The sequence below is a fragment of the Narcine bancroftii genome, chromosome 7 (genome assembly GCF_036971445.1).
Source record: "Narcine bancroftii isolate sNarBan1 chromosome 7, sNarBan1.hap1, whole genome shotgun sequence".
NCBI lineage: Eukaryota > Metazoa > Chordata > Chondrichthyes > Torpediniformes > Narcinidae > Narcine > Narcine bancroftii.
Window position 1 is genome coordinate 8,070,781 of NC_091475.1, and position 20,343 is coordinate 8,091,123.

Here is a 20,343-nt window from a genome sequence, read left to right on the forward strand (position 1 = left end):
GGGTTTGGCCCTCGAATTCCAACTTCAGTGGCTGAATTCTTCCATTATTCCACCTTGGCAAACTCCAAGAGTCTCGTTCAGTAATCTCATTGTCATTATTACCATTTGTGAGGTTGCCCATAACCACCACCTAAGCATGCCAAGCAGTGCCCTTGCCCAAATTGCATCCAATCCCCACGTAGTAACTACTACCCTGTCCCCAATCCCCAGGCAGCACCCCAAAATGCGCCTCTAAAAACCAGCCCGGATCCTATACGTGAAGGTGGCATTTTGGTGCTGCCATTTTGGGCACCGGAATACAAAAGTGCTCAGCTTCAAGAAGCCAGCGGAGGTGCTGCGGCTGTCAGGGAAGCAGGACTGCATCTTTGCGGACCACCTTCCCTCGGGTGGCCCATGCTTTCTGGAGCCACGCCGCCCACTTCCCCATGAGAAGGCCAACCACGCTGGCCCCTGCCAGCAGCGCAACAGAGGGGAGAACTGAGCCTCGATGATCTGGCTCCATGCTGAGCCTTTGTTTAAAGAGGACGGCCCCCGAGCAAATTGAATGAGGCGTGGGGGTGAGTGGCAGTGAGCGAGCGATCTGCTGAGCCTTATTTTCTTTTCCCTTGTTGTAGTTGCGATTAGGTGACGAGGCACCATCAATTAATGCTAGTCTGGCTAATTTTGATTCATATTGGATGCTGACCTAACCTTCACCTCTTGGTTCAGAGGGCATCACTGACACCCCTTGAGTGGGGGCCTTAAGTCCAACTGTTATGAGCCCGGAGGGCCCCAAAACTCAGCAGAAATAGATATTCACCAAGATAAATGGTTACTTAAACAAAAGTTGCTTTTAATTATCTTTAAACATGAAAACTGAATCACATTTTAACTTAACCCCCTTCTAACTCTAAGCGCACGTCTGTGTAAGTTCAGAAAAGTTCTTTGGTTCACAGTCCAATCTCACTTTTCATTCCTCCAAGTTCACTGGTCGCAGACAATTCTTATACTGTGCACAGAATTTAACATTTGTAAAGTTCACCAGGCTTTGGTGCTTGAAAGGTAAATAATTACCACTCATGAAGGTTCTTGCCGGTTTTTAGAGAGAGATTTGTTGTTCCAGGACATCCACAACTGATTTACTTCCATCAGCCACTTCAGTGTTTTGCTGATGAAACTTGACCCCTCAGGGTTCTCCAGATGATAACCTCTTTCTTTCAGGTCACCACAAAATGCCTTTTTGTTTCCCTTATTCCAAGTGAAACATTAGACAGCCAGTCCTCTCCTCTTGCATGAACCACAAGGGCTTTGACCAGGCTGAACTAAGAACTCACAACCCATCTTCCAAATGGGGTTTCCACAAGCTTGCCAGCTTGTCCTGTTCCACTCCCAGCTGTTGTTGCTGACTGTAACACTGTAGAAGTGATCTGTGTGTGTGTGTGTATATCTCTCTCTCACACAGAGAGAAAGCCTCTGACTCTCTCTGCTTGCAAAAACCACATAACCCTCTTAGAACAGCAAGTTCCACTGCAGACAGAATGCGGCTCTGACAAGCTCTTTCATCTGTTGCCTTTTTGTAAACAACAATCCATTAGTGAAGTCTCTTGGGCACTCTCCAAAGCTCTTGCAAAGGCTCTGAGGCCCTGACATGTCTAGCATGAGCAGAGCTCCAGTATTTCAAATAGGATCTGTTTTGAAGTGTTTGTATGTGACCTACACTAAAACCTTTCCCAATTTATCTCCCCAAAACATATCTATATACTCTGTCACACAATACAAAATGTACATAGCAATCTAGACCAGAGGATATAAAGTAATAATGCAGCACAGAGGTTCTGCACTGTCTTCAGGATGAGAAGTTAGATTAGGTCATGTGGATGGAAAAAAAATCAATAGCATGCATAAAAGAGCAGGGGATTATTTCTGGCTAATTCATTCCAGCATATCCTGCTAATCTCTCAATCAACATCTGCATCACTCTTTCCCAAGACTACACATTGGCAAATCGGATAACTTGGTGGCTCTCCCTCGACCTGCATACCGACAGAGCCTAAAATGAGAGGCTCCAGAAACCGGGACAGCCAGAAAGTGGTCACAGGGGGCTGAAGAATGGTGGCAGAACTGACTTAAGTTATGGGATTGCGCATGGTCCCTACCAAATCGTTCAAGGTTTTCCCCCGACCACAAGCTATGGATGAGCAATGAAATCCAGAACCTGCTGAGAGCCAGATCATCTGGAGATCAGGAACACTCTGCAAGGAGCTGGTACAAGGTATGGAAAACCATCTCCTGGGTGAAGCGGAGATTCTGGCCAAGAAGGGAGACAACAAAGTATACCCAACAGCCATGGCAGGGCCTAATTACATAATCTGCTATAAGATCAATTCCAGTGCAGTAGGAGACATTAAAGCTCCTTTCCGAATTGAGCTCAATGCCTTCTATACCCCATTTGACCATTAGAACAAGAACCACTGCGCACCCCCATGACCCTTGATGATCTTCTACTGTCAGGCATTGCCCCCCCCCCCCCATCACTGTATGAAGAGGTTGCGCAAAATCACTGAGGAGCCCCAGCACCACAAACACTGAATATCTCAGTTACTCCCTTTGGGAGAGAGATCCAGGAGTATCAGATCCAGCACCACCAGGCTGAGGAACAACTACTTCCCATGGTCAGTGAGACTGCTGAACGACTAAAAGAACTGTTCATAGTAACCCTCCGAGGATCTACTATGTATTAAACAAATTTTATTTTTTATATCTGTACTTGTGCTTGTCTGTACAGGCAGTAAGTCTGATTCTGCATCTGCATGTTTTGCTGAGTACCAGAGAATGCTGTTTCGTCAGGTTGTACTTCTGCAATCAAATGATAATAAACTTGAAAGCTTCAATATTTCACTCCAACAGGGCATGGGACCTGACTATTTCAAACAGGCCTCAATTGTTCTGTGCCCAGAAATAACAACCAGTGGTACTCCCATCCACAATGAAATGTTTTGGGAGGCTGATGTTGAAGCATATCAACATCCTGTTTTTGTGGCGACACGGATCTACCGCAGTAACAGATCTACAGCAGATGCCATCTCACTGGCTCTACACAAAACTCTGGAAAACCAGGCCAGCACAGATGCATACATCAGGGTGTTCTTTATTGACTACAGTTCAGCATTCAACACCATCATCCTCTCAAAATAGATCAGCAAACTCCAAGATCTGGGGCTCGATATCCCACTGTGCAACTGGATCCTGGATTTTCTCACCTCCAGACCCCAATTAGTGAGAATTGGCAAGCATCAGTACTGGAGCACCACAGGGCCCGTACTTAGCCCCCTGCTCTATTCACTTTACACTTATGACTTTGAGGGTCTGTACAAGACCATTTACAAATTTACTGATGATACCAGAGTGGTGGTTTGTGTAAAGAAAAAGAATGTGTCAGCGTACAAGAGGGAGATTTAAAACTTGACTGAATGGTGCACAACAACACAAAGTAGCTGAATGCAGACTTTAGGAAGGGGAAAACAGAGGCGTATGATCCAGTCAGTGATCATTGGGGATCAGTGGTTTAAAGTCCTAGGAGTCACTACCTCGGAGGATCTTTCCTGGACCCAGCTCACCGTGAAGAGAGCCCATCAGCGCCTCTACTTCCTCAGGTGTTTGCTGAGGAAACCGTGGCAAAACTTTACAGATGTGTAGTAGAAAGTGTGCTGACCGGCCATGTCGTGGCCTGTTATTGGGGACACCAATACCTCTGAGCAGAAAGCCTTGCAAAAGATAGCAGGCAAAGCCCAGTACATCACAGGCAAGGCTCTCCCCTCCATCGAGAAAATGTACAGGGAACGCTGCTGTCGGAGAGCGGCAGCAATCATCAAGGATCCACACCACCCTGGATAAGCCCTGTTCTCGCTGCTGCCATCAGGAAGGAGGTGTAGGTGTCACAAGACTCACACCACTAGGTTCAGGAACAATTGCTACCCTCCACTATCAGACTCCTCAACAACACTCAATCGGAGGCTCATTTAAGGAGTCATATCTTGCATGTTATTTACTTCTGAATATTTTTTCTGTATTGTAGAGTTTGTTTACATTTTTCTCTTTTGAATATGTAGCTTTTACTTGAGTATAGTTTAGTTACCGAGAAGTAGATATTCTGTGAGGCCTGCAGGAAAAAGAATCTCAGGGTTGGATGTGAAGTCATACTCTGATAATAAATATGTTCTTCGGCCTTCATCGCATTTTGACATCTTGATGCATACAAACTGGCTGCTGCGCTCCCAAGATACAATTGGCTCCAAAATGCTTTGGGCTATCCCCAGAGGCATGATCCGTAACAGTTCCCAGAACTTCCTCAATGGACAGGAATAGATTCAATAAAATGCTTCAAAGTAAATATACAGTTATCTTGTGAATTCGCTGTCAGGGGTGGTTTTTATTAAATTTAATGGCACAGAGCAACAGATAAGAAAGCAAGAATACTGAGATCCAAAGCCCAGCATGAAGAAATAAGGTACAAGGAACACTCGTTTCACATTTCAGTCCAAACCAGTAAAATCATTTTGCTAAACGTCATAGAAGTTGCTCAGATTAAATCATTGGTTGGAAATTGTGTGCATTTCCTTGCCACTATTGCAAGTGGTTGACCATAAAGCCACTCGAGTGTTTAAAATTAAACATTCTTCAACCCTCTCCAACTTTCATGTCCAAAGTCAGAATTTAAAAAAAAATCAGTGTCAAAATCCATGATCCCTAACCCCAATTTTGGAAATATCATAACCTGCTGCAACAATTTGCTTCCATTTTCTGGATGTGCACCATTTTATCCAAATTTTTGGTTTTTTAATTATTTTCATCTATTTGTGATAAGGAGCAGATCACATCAATTCTCACCTATCTGGATATCTTTGGCTTGGCTTCGCGGGCGAAGATTTATGGAGGGGGTAAATGTCCACGTCAGCTGCAGGCTCGTTGGTGGCTGACAAGTCCGATGCTTGCAAATAATTACTGAATTGCATTTTATAAATTTTCCATGAGGTATTCGTCAGTGAGATCTGATTAACAACTTTAATCAGACACTGAAACTGTTTCCTATTTACTGTTTGTTGCACTTATTGTGAATGGCAGAGATGGCCAGAGAAATACGGGTTGATGAAGTACATTATGGAATCTCAAAAAAGATGCACAAAATTTTTAAACTGTAATCAACACGTCAAAAGCCATCCATCTCCGTTAAGACTGCTGGACTCTGAATCTTCTGCTATATATCCATTCACCCTTCCTGAGAAGACTGAAGTGGACAAGGCTACCAGCCACCATTACCTCTCCAGGAGCTTTATCAAGAGCATTCTAGCTGGCCACATTGCAGCTTGATACGGCTGCTGCAGAGGTAAATAGATCAAAGGTCAATCCTCAGGACAATAACCATGGCGGAGGTCTCCTTCCCCTACATCAACGTGATCTACCAGAATCATCTGAAGAGGGCACGCAAAATCAATTGAGGACCCCTTCCACCCTGCACACGGCATCTTTCAGTGGCTCCCATCGGGAAAGAGGTCCAGGAGGATCAGAGCCAGCACCACCTGGCCGAGGAACAGCTTCTTCACACGAGCAGTAAAAATGCTGAACCACCGTAGGGACTGCTCACACTCGCCTTCGGAGACTCTCAGATTCACAAAACAATAAGTTAAGGAAGTAGGTGTGGGCCAAGTAATTATCAGCCAGTAAGTTTGACTTCGGTGGTGGGGAAGGTTCTGGAGGGTATTCTTTGAGATAGTATATACTCATCTCTGGATAGGCAGGGATTGATTAGGGGCACCCAGCATGGGTTTGCAAAAGGAAAGTCATGTTTGTCGAACCTTGTTGAGTTTTTTGAGGAAGTGACAAAAAAGGTGGATGAAGGTAGAGTGATTGATGTGATCTATTTGGATTTTAGTAAGGCTTTTGATAAGGTTCCACATGGGAGATAGACAGCAGAGAGTCATGGTGGACAACTATCTGTCAGGTTGGAAGCCTGTGACAAGCAGGGTGCCTCAGGGATCGGTGCTGGGTCACTTGTTGTTTATCAATTATATTAATGATTTAGAGGAGGGTGTGGTTAACTGGGTAAGCAAATATGTGGATGACAAGAAAATAGGGAAAGTGGTGGAGAGTGAGGTAGATTTTCTTGGATTACAGAAGGATTTGGTTTGTTTGGAAGAGTGGGCTGAAAGATGGCAGATGGAATTCAATGTAGACAAATGCGAGGTGCTGCATTTTGGTAAAAATAACCAGAATAGGACATATAGAGTTGAGAGGAGGGCATTGAGGCACGCAGAGGAGCAGAGGGTCCTGGGGGGTTATGAATCCCTGAAGGTGGATTCCCATGTAGATAGGGTGGTTAAGAAGACATATGGTATGCTGGCCTTCATAAATCATAGTCTAGAGTATAGGAGCTGGGAAGTAATGCTGCGGCTGTTTAAGGCATTGGTGAGGCCAGGTTTGGAGTACTGTGCTCAGTTCTGGTCTCCAAATTATAGATAAGGTGGAAAGGGTGCAGAGAAGGTTAACAAGGATGTTGCCTGGCTTACAGCATCTGGATTACAGGGAGAGATTAAGGAGACTGGGACTTTATTCATTGGAACGTAGACGACTGAGAGGGGACTCGATAGAGGTATTTAAAATTATGAAAGGAATAGATAGACTAGACATAAAACAGATTATTTCCCCTGAGGGCAGGGGAGGTTGGAAAAAGAAGCCATGAGTTAAGGGTAAGGGGGCAACACTTTAGGAGAAATAGAGGTGACTTTTTCCACTCAGTGAGTGTTGGCAGAATGGAATGATCTTCTGAATGCAGCAAGGTCCCTTCTGTCATTTAAGAGAAGGTTGGATGTATACATGAAGATGAGGGGTTTTAGGGTTATTGGCGGAGAGCGGGAGGTTTAAGCTAGTGGAGTAGTTCTAGTGAACCGGTGCGAACTCAAAAGGCCGACATGGCCTGTTTCCGCTCTGTAAATGGTTATATGAATACTTGTCCTGCATATGTATTGTTTGTCTGTATGTGCATTATGTCTGGTTGTGTGTCTGCAGGTTTTGTGCTGAGGACCGGAGAACGCAGTTTCATCTGATTGTACTTGTGTAATCAGATGACAATAAACTTGACTTGAGAAGACAGTCAGTGCAGTGGTTAACACAACACTATTACAGCGCCTGTGATCTGGGTCCAAATTCAGTGCTGTCGATAAAGAGTTTCTCCCTGTGTCTGCTTGGGTTTCCTCCAATATTTCAAAGACTAAGGGATTTGTAGGTTAATTGGTCACATGGTTGCATTTTGGCAGCATGGGCTCGTGCGCCGGAAGGTTTTAACTCTAAATTTAAACAAAAATTAAAATATTACATACCGGAAATTGCTCGATATTCTGCTGTGGCTCCAGTATTTAATGCTGATTCAGAGTCATGCTCGACCAATCTGAACAGGGCATCAGTATCTTCGAATTCTTTTCCACTCAGAGGATTTAGAAACTTCCGACTCATCAAATCTCCAGCCATTTCAATTGCTTCAGGTTTGACTAAATTAAACAAACATTAACTTAGCAAAATGATTCGATTTATTCATTAAAATCCAAACAACATAACCATGACAGGAAATGCAATAGGCCAGGAGCCTGCAGGGAAATGGTGACACGTCTAACTGTGAGAACTTTGTGATTTGCACACTGACATACAGGAGCCAAGGCTGGGGGCCCAGCTGTTTATTGTTTGTGATAGTTTTGTTGGCTGCTTTGATGTTCAATTGCCTAATGAAAAAAAATCCATGAGAACAACCCGCAGCTCATCAGCAGGCAAAATCTTTTGCTTCATTTCAGTACATGGGAAAGCCTTGCCAGGAACTGTTTACTAATTCAGTATTGTGCGAAAAGATCAACAAATTTAATTATTTAACTTTAGTTTTATTTTCTTTTAACAGTCATTGAAGAGAATTTGAATGATTCTAAATGCAGAACTTTGTCAGTTTGGGAGCAGGTTAAGTTTGAAGGTGTGACATAGCCAGCCGTCAGTTTTATCAGGATGGCAGGATTTAATGTGCATCGCTATTCCCCCCTCTCCAACACATCTGGCATCGTCTCCCTACGGCTGCATGGGTTTCATCCCACTGTTCAAAAACTTACCGGGGGCTGTAGGTCAATTGGGTGCGATTGGGCTTGTGGGCCGAAAGGGTTACCGCTGCATGTCAAATTTAAATTTAAATGTAAAAATTCAATTTACATCGCCACTTCCTTCCCAAAGGCTTGAAGTTGTGGAAAATCCTGCACTTCAAAGGATGAAGCTGAGTGCGCAAAGTTCCCTCTGGGGATCTACATAATGCACGTTTGGACTTCGTTCAGTGTTTAGCATTGAGCTTGTGACTGACAGAAAATTCTGGGCAATATATATTCTTGCTCAAATCTCGATGTCATCCTTTTTTTAAAATTGCACCTGCTTGAAATTATATCAAAAATCAATGTGTCTGATTTTCATGTGTAAATTGTATATTTAAAAAAGGGAACTGCATGTCCTGAAGGGCCTGTGTCCATTTCCAGATATTTTACCCATCAGGAGATTAAGACGGGCACTTCCTGTCGTAATTGGCCTACATGTGTCAGTGCCTTATTAACCTCACAAACACACTGAGTGACTGGCTCTTTTCTGAATCTGACTGAAGCCAAGGTCTCAGCAGAAAGGTTACAACAATCAATTTAGTAAACAGAGAGGGTGTGTGGTGGGAAATGGGGTTGGAAGGTTCAAGGGAAAAAAATTTGCTCAAATGATTGTAAAACAAAGGAAAAGAGGGAAAAATGTTATTTAGAAATTCTGCAAAAAACTACAATTGAAAGATAAATGATATAACATACTGGAGGACAGGAACAGACTAGAAGGGCCAAAGGGCCTGATTCTGTGCTGTAATGTTCTATGGTTCTTATGTTCCATGGTATGGGGCTTATGGAGTATAAGAAACAGTTGGCAGTTTGCATACTCACAAGTGTGCACTGAGATAATAGCTGGGAACTAAATATAGTCTAAAACGTGGTGGGCAACTTTTTAAAAAAACTCACAATCCACCTTAAGCAATCCCTATGCCATCGGTGCTCTGTGATTAGTAAAGGATTGCTTAAGGTGGCATGTGGGTGGAAATAAAAAGTTGAAAACCACTGATTTAATCGTACCTCATGGACTCATTATGTGCTTGGTTTCATAACTCCAAAGTAAATGGGCCTATGACAATTTTTCTCAAGCAAAATATTTCAGTAACAATTGGGTCTAGAGCAGTGATTCTCAACCTTTCCATCCCACTCACACACCATCTTAAGCAATCCCTTACTAATCACAGAGCACTTATGGCACAGGGATGACTTAAGGTGGAATGGGAGCTTTTAATAAAAAGGTTGCCTGCCCCTGATCTAAAAGATCTGTCTGAAAATGCAAATGTGGATTCAGCATTAGGGAATGAAATCAATGATATCAATGAAATCAAGAGTATAACATGAGGTAAATGGGCAAATGACAATTTTAAAGCTAAAATGAATGGGAGTTGCAAATAGGTCCCCTTTGACGTGCCTGTGCAGAGATCGGACAAGCATGCAACAAGGCAGCAGTTTTAAATGGCAAAATTCTAACTTCTATTTACATTGTGATAACGAAGTTAACTCAGGTCAGGAAGGTAGTGAATTACCAAGTATATTATAGTTTTTTGGTAACAATATTCCCTGGTACCAATTTTGAGGCACGCTGGTTTAGGTTCAATTAAGAGAAGTGAGCTAAAGTTAGAAGCCCACTGGAGCATAAACACGTATGTCCATGGGAATCGGAACAAGAACAATAGTGTTTTTATATAAAAACGGATCAACACAAAACAGCCTGTGATGAAATTTTAAGATTTGAATAAAACTAATTTTGTGAAGCTGATGAGACAGAACGATTAGCAGACGAGCAAATTTGTCAACAGGTAAAAGAATATTATCGGTGGGAGGTGCTCAGAAAGAATGTAATGCCACAAAGAAATAGTTTAGAGCAGCCATTCTCAAGTGGGGCCCAGCACATTTAAGTACAAGCCTTGGTTTCACTTCACCTCACGTAACACAATTAAAAATTTTTTTTTTAACGTAGTCAGTAGGAGAGATGTACGGAAGACACCAAAACTTGAATGCTTCACGGGGAAGGGGGCCCATAAACTTCACGGGGGGGGGGGGGGGCAGGGAGGGGGAATACCTGGGGAAAAATATGGTCGGTTTAGAGGCCCGAGGATCAATAGCAATCCATGCCAGAAAATGCAGGAAGGAGATAATGTACATCTGAAATGGGGAAAACATTCAAAAAATACAAGAACTAGGGTCGAGATCTCAACAACCAGAAGGGATAGCAGTTCAACAAGAACATCTACAGGTGCTGGGAGTCAAGGGAGTGAACAGCCAAGTTTTTCTAGCATATTTGTACATTGCAGAAGAGATACAATCTGGAATAAAAAAAAGGCAGGTATACATTTTGATGCTTGCCAGTGTTAATATTTATCTGAGAGCAACTGATTTTCATTATCTACAGGGCAACGTAAACAGAGGAAATGTTATATGAAATCATACAGGAAATCAGCTGATCGTTACAAGGTACAGGAGTCTTGAAGAGCTCAATGTCCTTTGCTGTTCCCTAGCTGCCAACAAGAACTAACTTCAATGGCACAATTCAAGACCCTTTCACAACACTGGCGTTCTTTTTGACATTCTACTTATATAATTCTCTCCACCATCATCATGCTCTGCTCATCAGTTGCTGAAAGCACTCCCATGTGCCAGCATGAGATCTAATCCTTACTATTCCAGGGCCATAGCATATTTGAGCTACATGAATGGAAATTGTTGTTTTGCTCTCTTCAGAGAGATTAAACTCAATGAGACGAGAAAGCCTCAATCGGACTCTGCACTGGCTCATTGAGACAGTGAAGGTCCTGGCTAGCCAGCCCAAGCCTGACGTGATCGGTTCAATTGTGCACGTTACTTGCGTAGCATTGAGCAGATCTACTTTAGATCTTGCACTCTTCACCTACACTCGTACTACAGGTACCTGTCCCACTGCCAAAAAATTCTCAACAGAGGTTTTATTCATCTCTTTGTCCTACCTTGATCATGAAAAATCTGCCTGACATTTGGATTTTTGAAACTTCTTGCCCAAGGCTACTCAAGGCAAGATATTCAACTTTGAAGATTGAGAAATCAAACTGTTGAATATTAGCTTGTGTTTAAAAATAACCAGTTGAGTTTAAATGCAACATTTCCTGGTACAGGACTGTCAAGGTTAAATAGGAAACTCCTACCTAATGATTCCACTGTTGACTAAACTGGACTCAGTAAAACCTGTTTTGTAAATTGGTTTTAAAAATGCTTTTCAATGTCAAAAATCCTTTCCAGTATTACTGCTTCCTGTTAAAAAAAAAGGTCCTTTTTTCCCTCTCTAAAATTAAGACAACCCTTCAATTGGTAAGACACACAACTTTCCAACACGGTCCAGTAGGAATTTTTTATGTAATAAATGCGGCAAAGTCCAAAAAAGATGTTGGTTTTAAAAACAAGTCAGACTTTGTTTTACTTCCTCACCCAAATCTGAAACATGCGATTGAGCATCGATAGAAGATCCACTTTTAAGTGTACACAGAAATGGCTTCATGGTGTTTCATATTTTTACTTGACTCAGTGTGATATCCCCATGTCAAACTCCTGCCTTTGCATCAAGATGCAGCTTTACTACTCTGAAGACCAGACCCACATTTCCTGTTTTTCTTCTCTATCACTGACATGGCCAACTGTAAAACCACCAGGTTCAGGAATAGTTGCTACCCCTCTATCATTAGACCTCTCAACAACAAACTCACTCAGGGACTCATTTAAGGTCTCTTACTTGTGCACCTCAGTTTGTTTTCATTCCTTTATTTGTTTGCATGTTTACTGAGCCAGATTTTTTTTTGCAATAGTGGCAATTCTGCCTCACCAGCAGGAAAAAGAATCTCAGGGTCATATGTTATGATAATAAATCTGAAATCTTAGGAAAAATTTTATTAATTTAAAATAGACATACAGCTTGGTAACAGGCCCTTTCGGCCACGAGTCCAAACCACCCAATTGACCTACATACCCAATATGTTTTGAATAGTGGGAGGAAACCGGAGTCCCCGTGGAAAACCCATGCAGACACCATGGGATTCGAACCCCTGTCCTGATCGCTGGCGCTCTAACAACGTCCCGCCCTGCAAAAGCAGGAGAGGAGTTTTTTTTTAAATGAAAACCAACCTGCCTTCTTTGGTCTAACAGGTTTAGGTTGGAGGCTGCATAATCTTCTGCCAAGTGGCTAGTCCATCATTTTGACATTTAAATAAGGCCTTTGGTTTTGGCAGCCATACATTTACCAGCTAGGAGCAACACTTCCAAGGACTCGGGTCACGATGGGAGACAAGATCAGCCATACAGAAAGCTGAGGAAGATCATTTTTCAGCACAGTGGCTCCTCTTGTGGAGCTGCTGCCTCACTACATGGGTTCAAATTCTGGTGTTGTCTGGGTTCTGAACGGGGAGACTGCTCTTTCTCCCTTGCCTTCGTGGGTTTCCCAGAGGTGCTCTGGTTTCCTCCCACATTCTAATGATATGTCAGTTGGTAGATTGAGAGGCCACTGTAAATTGACCTAATATGTAGGTAAATTTAATTTCTTTAAAAAAATTTAGACATACAGCACGGCAACAGTCCATTTCGGCCCACGGGTCCGTGCCGCCCAATTTACAACCCATTAACCTACACTTCCGGTACGTTTTTGAATGGTGGGAGGAAACCGGAATCCTCAGAGAAAACCCAGGCCGACACGGGGAGAAAGTACAAACCCCTCACAGACAGCGCGGGATTCGAACCCCAGTCTAGTCCTGGTTGCCGGCGCTGTAAAGGTGTTGCACTAACCGCTACGCCAACCGTGGCGCCCTCGAGTGGTTAAATAGAGTGGTGTAGGAATTGATGGGGATAGGGAGATTAAAATTGGATTCGGGTATTGAAACCCAAGTTCTTGGACGTTTATGTCTTTATTTTTACAGTATCACTTTAATAAAACAGACACTAAATATCCTTTGCAAGTGATTTCTGCCTCTTGTTTAGCACTACACCAGTGGATCTCAACCTTTTTCCCCCCATTCACATACTACCATAAGTGATCCCTTACTAACCACAAGTGCACCTATGGCACAGGATGTGGTATACGAAAGGAAAAAAGGTTGAGAACCACTGTGTTACACTATATTTCAGGTGTGACACCACTTTTTTTTGTAATGTGCGGGACCTCTTCTGACCTTCTATGGTGAAGGCTGCTTAGTTTGGAGATAAAAGTGCTGTTGGTTACAGTGTGTTTGTTGAAAAACTAGGCCACATTTAACAGCAGGGATACTGGAAATATGGGAGGTGTGCAGACCCTGCCATATGTTATTGGAGACTTTCCACTTGTTCCGTTTTTGCTTGGCCCCCCCCACATCCAGATTAAGCGCTCGTCAGGTGGGAGAAAGCTTCTGCCAGAAATTAGGGAGAGACGAGATAATGTGAAGAGAGGAGGTGAAAAAAAATCAACCTCAGACCAAGATGAGGGGTAAACCAATGCCCTGGTTAGCATGTGGAGTGGGATGGAGTTCGGTGGGGAAGTTTCGCAAGCGAATGGAAGCTTGGCATGTAGCTGGTGAAGCTTAATGGCTGCTAATAACAATAAAGGAGCCATTTGAGAGCAGATTACGAGCCTGGCTCAACTAAAAACAAAAGTTTAATTAAACCAGCCCGTTAAATGAAAAGGATGCTACAGTGGGTGGGGCGGGTGGGTGGAGAGAGGGGAAAGAAACATATTTAAGTTTGTAAAGTTATCACATCCTGACATCTAATCACTTTCCGCAAATCAGTGAGGGGAGATCCAAAGAGAAAATTCTTCAGGTTTTAAAAATCTGAAATAAATGGGCAGCGTGGTCAGTGTAGGGGTTAGTGCAACGCTGTTACAGCGCCAGTGACCCGGGTTCGAATCCCACGCTGTCTGTAAGGAGTTTGTACATTCTCCCCGTGTCTACGTGGGTTTCCCCCTACCCTTCAAAAATGTACCAGGGGTTGTAGGTATATTGAGTGTAATTGGGCAGCACGGTGATGTACGTCTAAACTTAATTTAAAAAAAATTAAATTTAAAAAACTGGAAATACTAATCAGATCAGAGTATCGACAAAGCAGTTAATATTTCAGGTTTTAATTTATCATTTTATTTTCGAGAGGGCTGATGTCTATTTTGACGACTTTTCGATTCACAATGTGTAGACTTCAAGTAGCAGACTCACTGAGGTTTTTATTATCGACCAGCCAGGCGACCAGTTGTTTTCCAGTGAAGGTGTTGTGGTGAAGTTTCAGACATGACCAGTGGTTGCCAATTATACCACTTTGCTTGAATTCCACAATCAGATCTGCAAATTCATCCCTTTCACTTTTCACCTCTGTGGAACAAATGACACAGGTTGGAGAATTTCAACAGCAGGTGCATTCAAATTATTTTATGACACATTGCAACGATGTATGATTATAATAAAAGGGCAGACAGACCCTTAGAAAGGTCCACCTTTCACAAGAATTGGGAGCAATGCAGAAGCACAGATCAGGTGGAATGTACACATCATAATTCTAAGTCGTACAATTATTAATATAACGGACTTCTTGAGAACAACAATAAAAGCTAGAGCTCATGAAGTTCATTATTTCTTTCCCGATCATAGATACTTGGTTGTGCACACACGATCCGTACTCCAAGTCAACTCTCACTATTATATTTTGGAATACAGAGCAAAATATTCTCAAGTGGTGTTCAGCTCAGACTTGAATACATAATTAGAGCAACTTTCTCTGCTAAAAGTTCCAGGAAATATTTATCTGAAATGGATCTAAATGTAGAACCAAGTGGTATTTGGGAATCTCGACACAAGTATACAATCTCCTTTGGTACCAACCTTGCTGTGGTACCTCTTCTTCAACAACTTTTGGTTCAGGGACTGGAGGAGCGTCAGGAGGTGCAGGTTCATGCTTAACTAGATTAATCAGTTTGCCAAGATTTTCCTGTGACTGGATGAGAAAGCAAGTAATTTATTACGTAATCATCTTAATATGGTAGTCTGACAGGTGTATCAAGGTATTCACTTGCACACCTGCCTCAGACGAGGAACCCAATGAAACCTCCGCAACCATTATAGAATTGTCATGTTTCTTTGGAATATTCCAAATCATTACTCGTGTTGCAGCCGCGTACACAGAATATGCTGATGAATCTTTTGTCCAAAAGAGAAATCGTAATGTTCTATCGTAAAGTATTTAGAGTACAAAAGCCTGAAGTGGTTGTACTGGCAATCTGAAATGAAAGAAAATATTGGAAATATCGAGGCCATCAGCCACAAAAAAAATTAATATTTCAGACCAAGGATTTGTTATCAGAAGTGAACAGACCGAGCTCCCTCAACAAGGAATATCGAACTGCAGTATCTGCAAGTCCAAACTAAAAAACAAAAAAAATTGCTGGATACAATGGGAGATCAAGTAGAAGGAAAAACATCGTCAATATTTCACATCATTGACCTTTCATTAGAACTCAAAGCTTCTGATCAAATTCTGAAGGTTATTGGCCTGAAATGTCATCCCTATTTCTCACTCTTGGTGCTACCCTAAAGGGCTGAGTTACAGGGAAAGGTTCAACAAGTCAGAACTTTATTCCCCTGGAGCGTAGAAGAAGGAGGGGAGATTTGATAGAGGTATTTAAAATCATGAGGGGGGGGGGGACAGAGTAAATGTGGAGAGGCTTTTTCCATCGATGGGAGATGAGATACAAACCAGAGGTCATGGGTCAAGGGTGAAAGGTTTAGGGGGATCCTCTTCACACAGAGAGTGGTGGGAGTATGGAACGAGCTTCCAGCTGAAGTGGTGAATGCAGGATAAATTTTAACATTTAAGAAGAATTTGGACAGGTATGGTTTGTCACAGACTAGAGGGGCCGAGGTGGCCTGTTTCTGTGCTGTAATTGTTCTATGAAGTATTCCCAGCATTTTGTTTTATTTCATATACCTAGCTTCTGATGTTATAAAACCAAGTTGTGAAGCATTTTATCCACTTCTTCCACTGATAGAGGATAAAAGAAAATAAACTGATCTAACTAGCTGCTGTGACACTGCAGCTACGTGGAATCTGGTTTTCTATGTTCTACTCTACATTGGCCACCAAGCACTCACTCACACTCATTTCATTCCCCTCCACCACCACCAACGTTCAAGTCCCATGAGATTCTACCACTTATCTACACTCTGGGATAATTTACCAAAGCCAAATAACCTACCAACTTGCAGGAGACACGCGGCATCAGGTGGAGAATGAGCCAATTTTACACAAAGGTAGTACCGGACTGAACCCCAGTGGCGGCAGCTGCGAGGTAACAGTTCTATTAGTTGCCCCACTGTGCCTGCCATAGTTTTGACCTTTCCGAGGACTCAGACTTGCCCCAAAATGCCTGGACTACTGTGCTTCTACATCAATCAGCATCTACAAATATTTTGCAACTCTGAGAATGTGGTAGCAGAATGGAATTAACAAAATGGATTTTTTTAAAAACCTTTTCATAGAATAATTATTTTGACTCAAATACAAATGAAAATGCTGGCTATTTGAACATGGTCAACAATAGTGTAAATGACCATAACATGCTAGGAGATAGAAAAATAAACATTATATATATTAAAGAAACATAAATAAATATTCACAGTTGCAGTTAGCGCAGAGAAGTGATGCTTTAAGAGTGCAGGATGGATCCTTGGCTAGTCCTAGAGGGACACAATTCGGATAGGTCAGGGGGTAGAGTTAGAAGTTGGGTCTCTTTTTCCATCCATGTAAGATATTCTAATCAATGAAAATTTAGGACATTTTCGTAGACACCAAGATTATTTTTTGCTGAGCCTTCACATCAGCAACTATGAGGTCCAACCAGTTTGTTCCAAAACCTTGAGCAATGATCCATCATAATTTTCATGAACTCACAGGTGCAACAGATACATTTGCCTTTCCTTCCAATGTCTAGATAAACTGACTCCCTCCATCCCCACCCCCACCCCGTCACTGATAAAATACAGCAGTAATGGCGAAGATTGAGGAGCCAGATTCAAAATCTTTATCATGTGGTCTTAATGCATTTCACTTACCAATTTCTGGAATTCATCATTTCCTCCAACATGGACATTATTGAAGAAGATCTGTGGTACGGTATGTCGCCCAGTCAGATTCAAAATCAGCTGCCGCATTTCAAGATTTTTCTTTACATCAACTTCAACAAATGGGAGGCCCATGTTCGTCAGGCGAGCCTTTACTCGAAGGCAGTGAAGACATCCTGCAATGGTGTAAACAGTAATTCTGCCTGCTAATTCCTGTACGATCACTGGCTCCACAGGCTCCATTTCAGATGAGCTGGACTGAAATGTTTGCTGTCAATCTACATTTGTTTACTTCCTTGCCGATATGCTTGTTTCACTGTTGCCTGGCATGGAAATTGATAATTTTTTTGCTCTCAAGGCCGCCTTATTCCATGGGCTCAGGTTTGCATTCGTGTGTGGCAATGAGCTCTCAATTCCTAAAATCGCCAAGAAAAAAATGCTTCAGAGGGCGTGTTTCACAATTTGTAGCATTCCAAAGTATTTCACAACCAATCTATTACTTTTGAAACAGGACTACTGGTCTAAAAATACTACTTTTAACCTGGTACCATCCAACACAAGATTATTTAAAAAAAAATCATTCCTATTTCTTTTCCAGATAAGCAAAGGACAATTTATCATTTCCAATACAAAGGTAATGCAAAACTGAACTGGTGGATGTAAATTAGGATTAATCTTAACATTTCCAGCAAATTCTTCAAATGATAGATCTATTATAATTTATTTTGTACAAGCAGTTGGTACCACCCACAACACTCCAGTATTATTATTATATCAATAATAGGATTTATTTTGTACATTTCTGAACACGAGATATTTTTGCAATATTAATGTGGTGGAATGAGAACAGAACATTTGAATGACATTCTTTTTGTGGATATGAATTAGAAATTAAATGCTAGTGACACAACGTAGAAGTTTGGCTTGAGATTTTAACCTCAAGATCAAAGAAGCATTTGTAATCACACCGCAACTTCAACGATCTCTGGGCCCCTCAAATACATTTAGTTTCTTTTACGCGTGTACCACGCTATTTCTAGAATTAATGAACACAGGTCATTTTAGTATCTATTCATAAGGCCGGCAGGCTACAAAACTCAAAATTAGGGGCAGCGTGGATCTAATTGATGAAATATATTTTCAACAGAACTCATTCAGCTGCAGTTACATAGCAGAAATGACCCCATAAATGGTTGAAACAATAGTGATATGGGTAAACCCTGCTTTACAAATACTCAAATTATAAAAATTCGCTTGTACGAAGAAACCAGTGTTTGCTTTCACGTTGAAATTATAAAAGGTTTATAATGGGTTTCCGCTTTAACAAAAATTGCTTCCAAAAGCAGTCAAATGGGTCTTCATTTTTCGAATTTTCAGTATACGAACGGTTTCTCAGGTACGCTCTCCCTTCGTAAAGCGGGGTGTACCTGCATTCAAATTATAAACTCAGCCAATTTTATTCCTGGAATTTCTCACCTCTTTTCCTACATAAAGAGGCATTCAAATGTGCAAGAAAAATGGCTTTTCCATTCAGAACAAAGGATTTACTTACCCTAAAATGGTTTACCAGTGCCACCTCAAGCTCTACTCAACCCAAACCCAACAACTTGCAAAAATTCCATCCCTTTACCATTCAAAACCTATTCAGACAGAATGGCTTATTGATTGAAGCAATTTTGTCTTGTAGTCACTGAGGTGTGATGTTATGTTAAAAAGGCATTGGTGAGGCCAAACTTGGAGTATTGTGTACAGTTTTGGTCACCAAAGTATAGGAAAGATATCAACAAATTGGAGAGAGTGCAGAGAAGATTTACTAGTGTGTTGCCAGGGTTACAGGGTCTAAGTTATAGGGAAAGGTTAAATAAGTTAGGTCTTTATTCTTTGGAGCGCAGAAGGTTGAGAAGGGATTTGACTGAGGCATTAAAATTATTAGGGGTATAGATAGTGTGGACGTGGAGAGGCTTTTTCTTTTAAGAATGGGGGAGATACAAACAAGAGGACATGAGTTGAGAGGTAGGGGGAAATGTTTAGAGGAAACATCTTTACTCAGGGAGTGGTGGGCGTGTGGAACAAGCTCCGATAAAGTGGCGGAGGCAGGCTCGATATTAGCATTGAAGGAGAAGTTGGGCACGTATATGGGCGGGAAAGGAATGGAGGGTTAGGATTAGCGTAGGTCAGTGGGGTTAGGTGGGAGAAAGTGGTTGGCATGGACTAGAAAGGCCAAGTTGGTCTGTTTCTATGGTGTCATTGTTATATGGTTTATATTTATTTTCTTTCTCGATGGTAATTTTATGTAAACTATTGTAGTTTTTCTTTACAAAATACTTGTTTGGCTGCAGCAAGCGAGAATTTTGGTACATATGGACATGTGTATGACAATAAACTAATTTTCATCATTAGTTAACAATTAGAGCGGTCGTGGGACCAGGGAAAATGTAGATCATGAAGTGAAAAAAAAAAACAAGACTACGAAGAACTTATATTAATAGAATTATTACAATTTAAAAAAACTATTTAAGGCCAGAATAGTGAAATCCAGCTTTTGTGCCATCATGAAATTTTGCTCATTATCTATCTGACCCTTCTAAAGGAAATTACACTTAAAAGAACCTTGTTTAGCCATGTGATGAAATAAATGGATACGTTTTGGGGAATTTCAAGTTACCGAAAGTTTGGGTCAATAATAGTTTGATTGAAAGAAAAGTAGCGAACAAGAGACTGACTGTGATTGCCATGAACCCAACCCTAAACTCGGGTGTGAACATTTTACAGTAGTTTAACAGGTTCCTCTTAAAGTCATCACCTAAAACATGATCAATATTCATTCCAATTATGTTTCAAAATACAAGTGCTCCCCGACTTGTGACCACACGTACGACTGAAAATTTGTTAAAAAATATAAAAATATAAAATTGATGTGGTTTATGTTTGACAAACTATAACAGGGATATAGGACATGCCAAAATGTGCATACTTACCTTGTTAGTCGGCGTCCCGGGGGTCCATAGGCTGAACGTGGCCATTTTGATCCCTGTGCGCATGTGCAAGTCATCCATTGGCGCATGTACGGTGGGTTCACGCATTGGAGTTCGCTGGGTGCGTACGCGAGAGTTAAGGATGCAAATTCAACATCGTTA

General features: G+C 41.7%; 1 protein-coding gene across 1 annotated transcript in view; it reads right to left on the bottom strand.

Annotated features, from left to right (window-relative positions):
• The window catches only part of LOC138738473 (uncharacterized), a 43,921-nt gene that overhangs the window by 13,075 nt on the left and 10,503 nt on the right, over positions 1–20,343 (bottom strand). The window contains exons 2-5 of the mRNA XM_069888740.1: positions 17,198–17,622; positions 14,972–15,083; positions 14,312–14,464; positions 7,353–7,520 (exon numbers count right to left, since the gene is read on the bottom strand). Coding sequence (XP_069744841.1) covers positions 7,353–7,520; positions 14,312–14,464; positions 14,972–15,083; positions 17,198–17,449 — 685 coding nt within the window. The 5' untranslated portion in view covers positions 17,450–17,622. The remainder of the gene's footprint in view (positions 1–7,352; positions 7,521–14,311; positions 14,465–14,971; positions 15,084–17,197; positions 17,623–20,343) is intronic.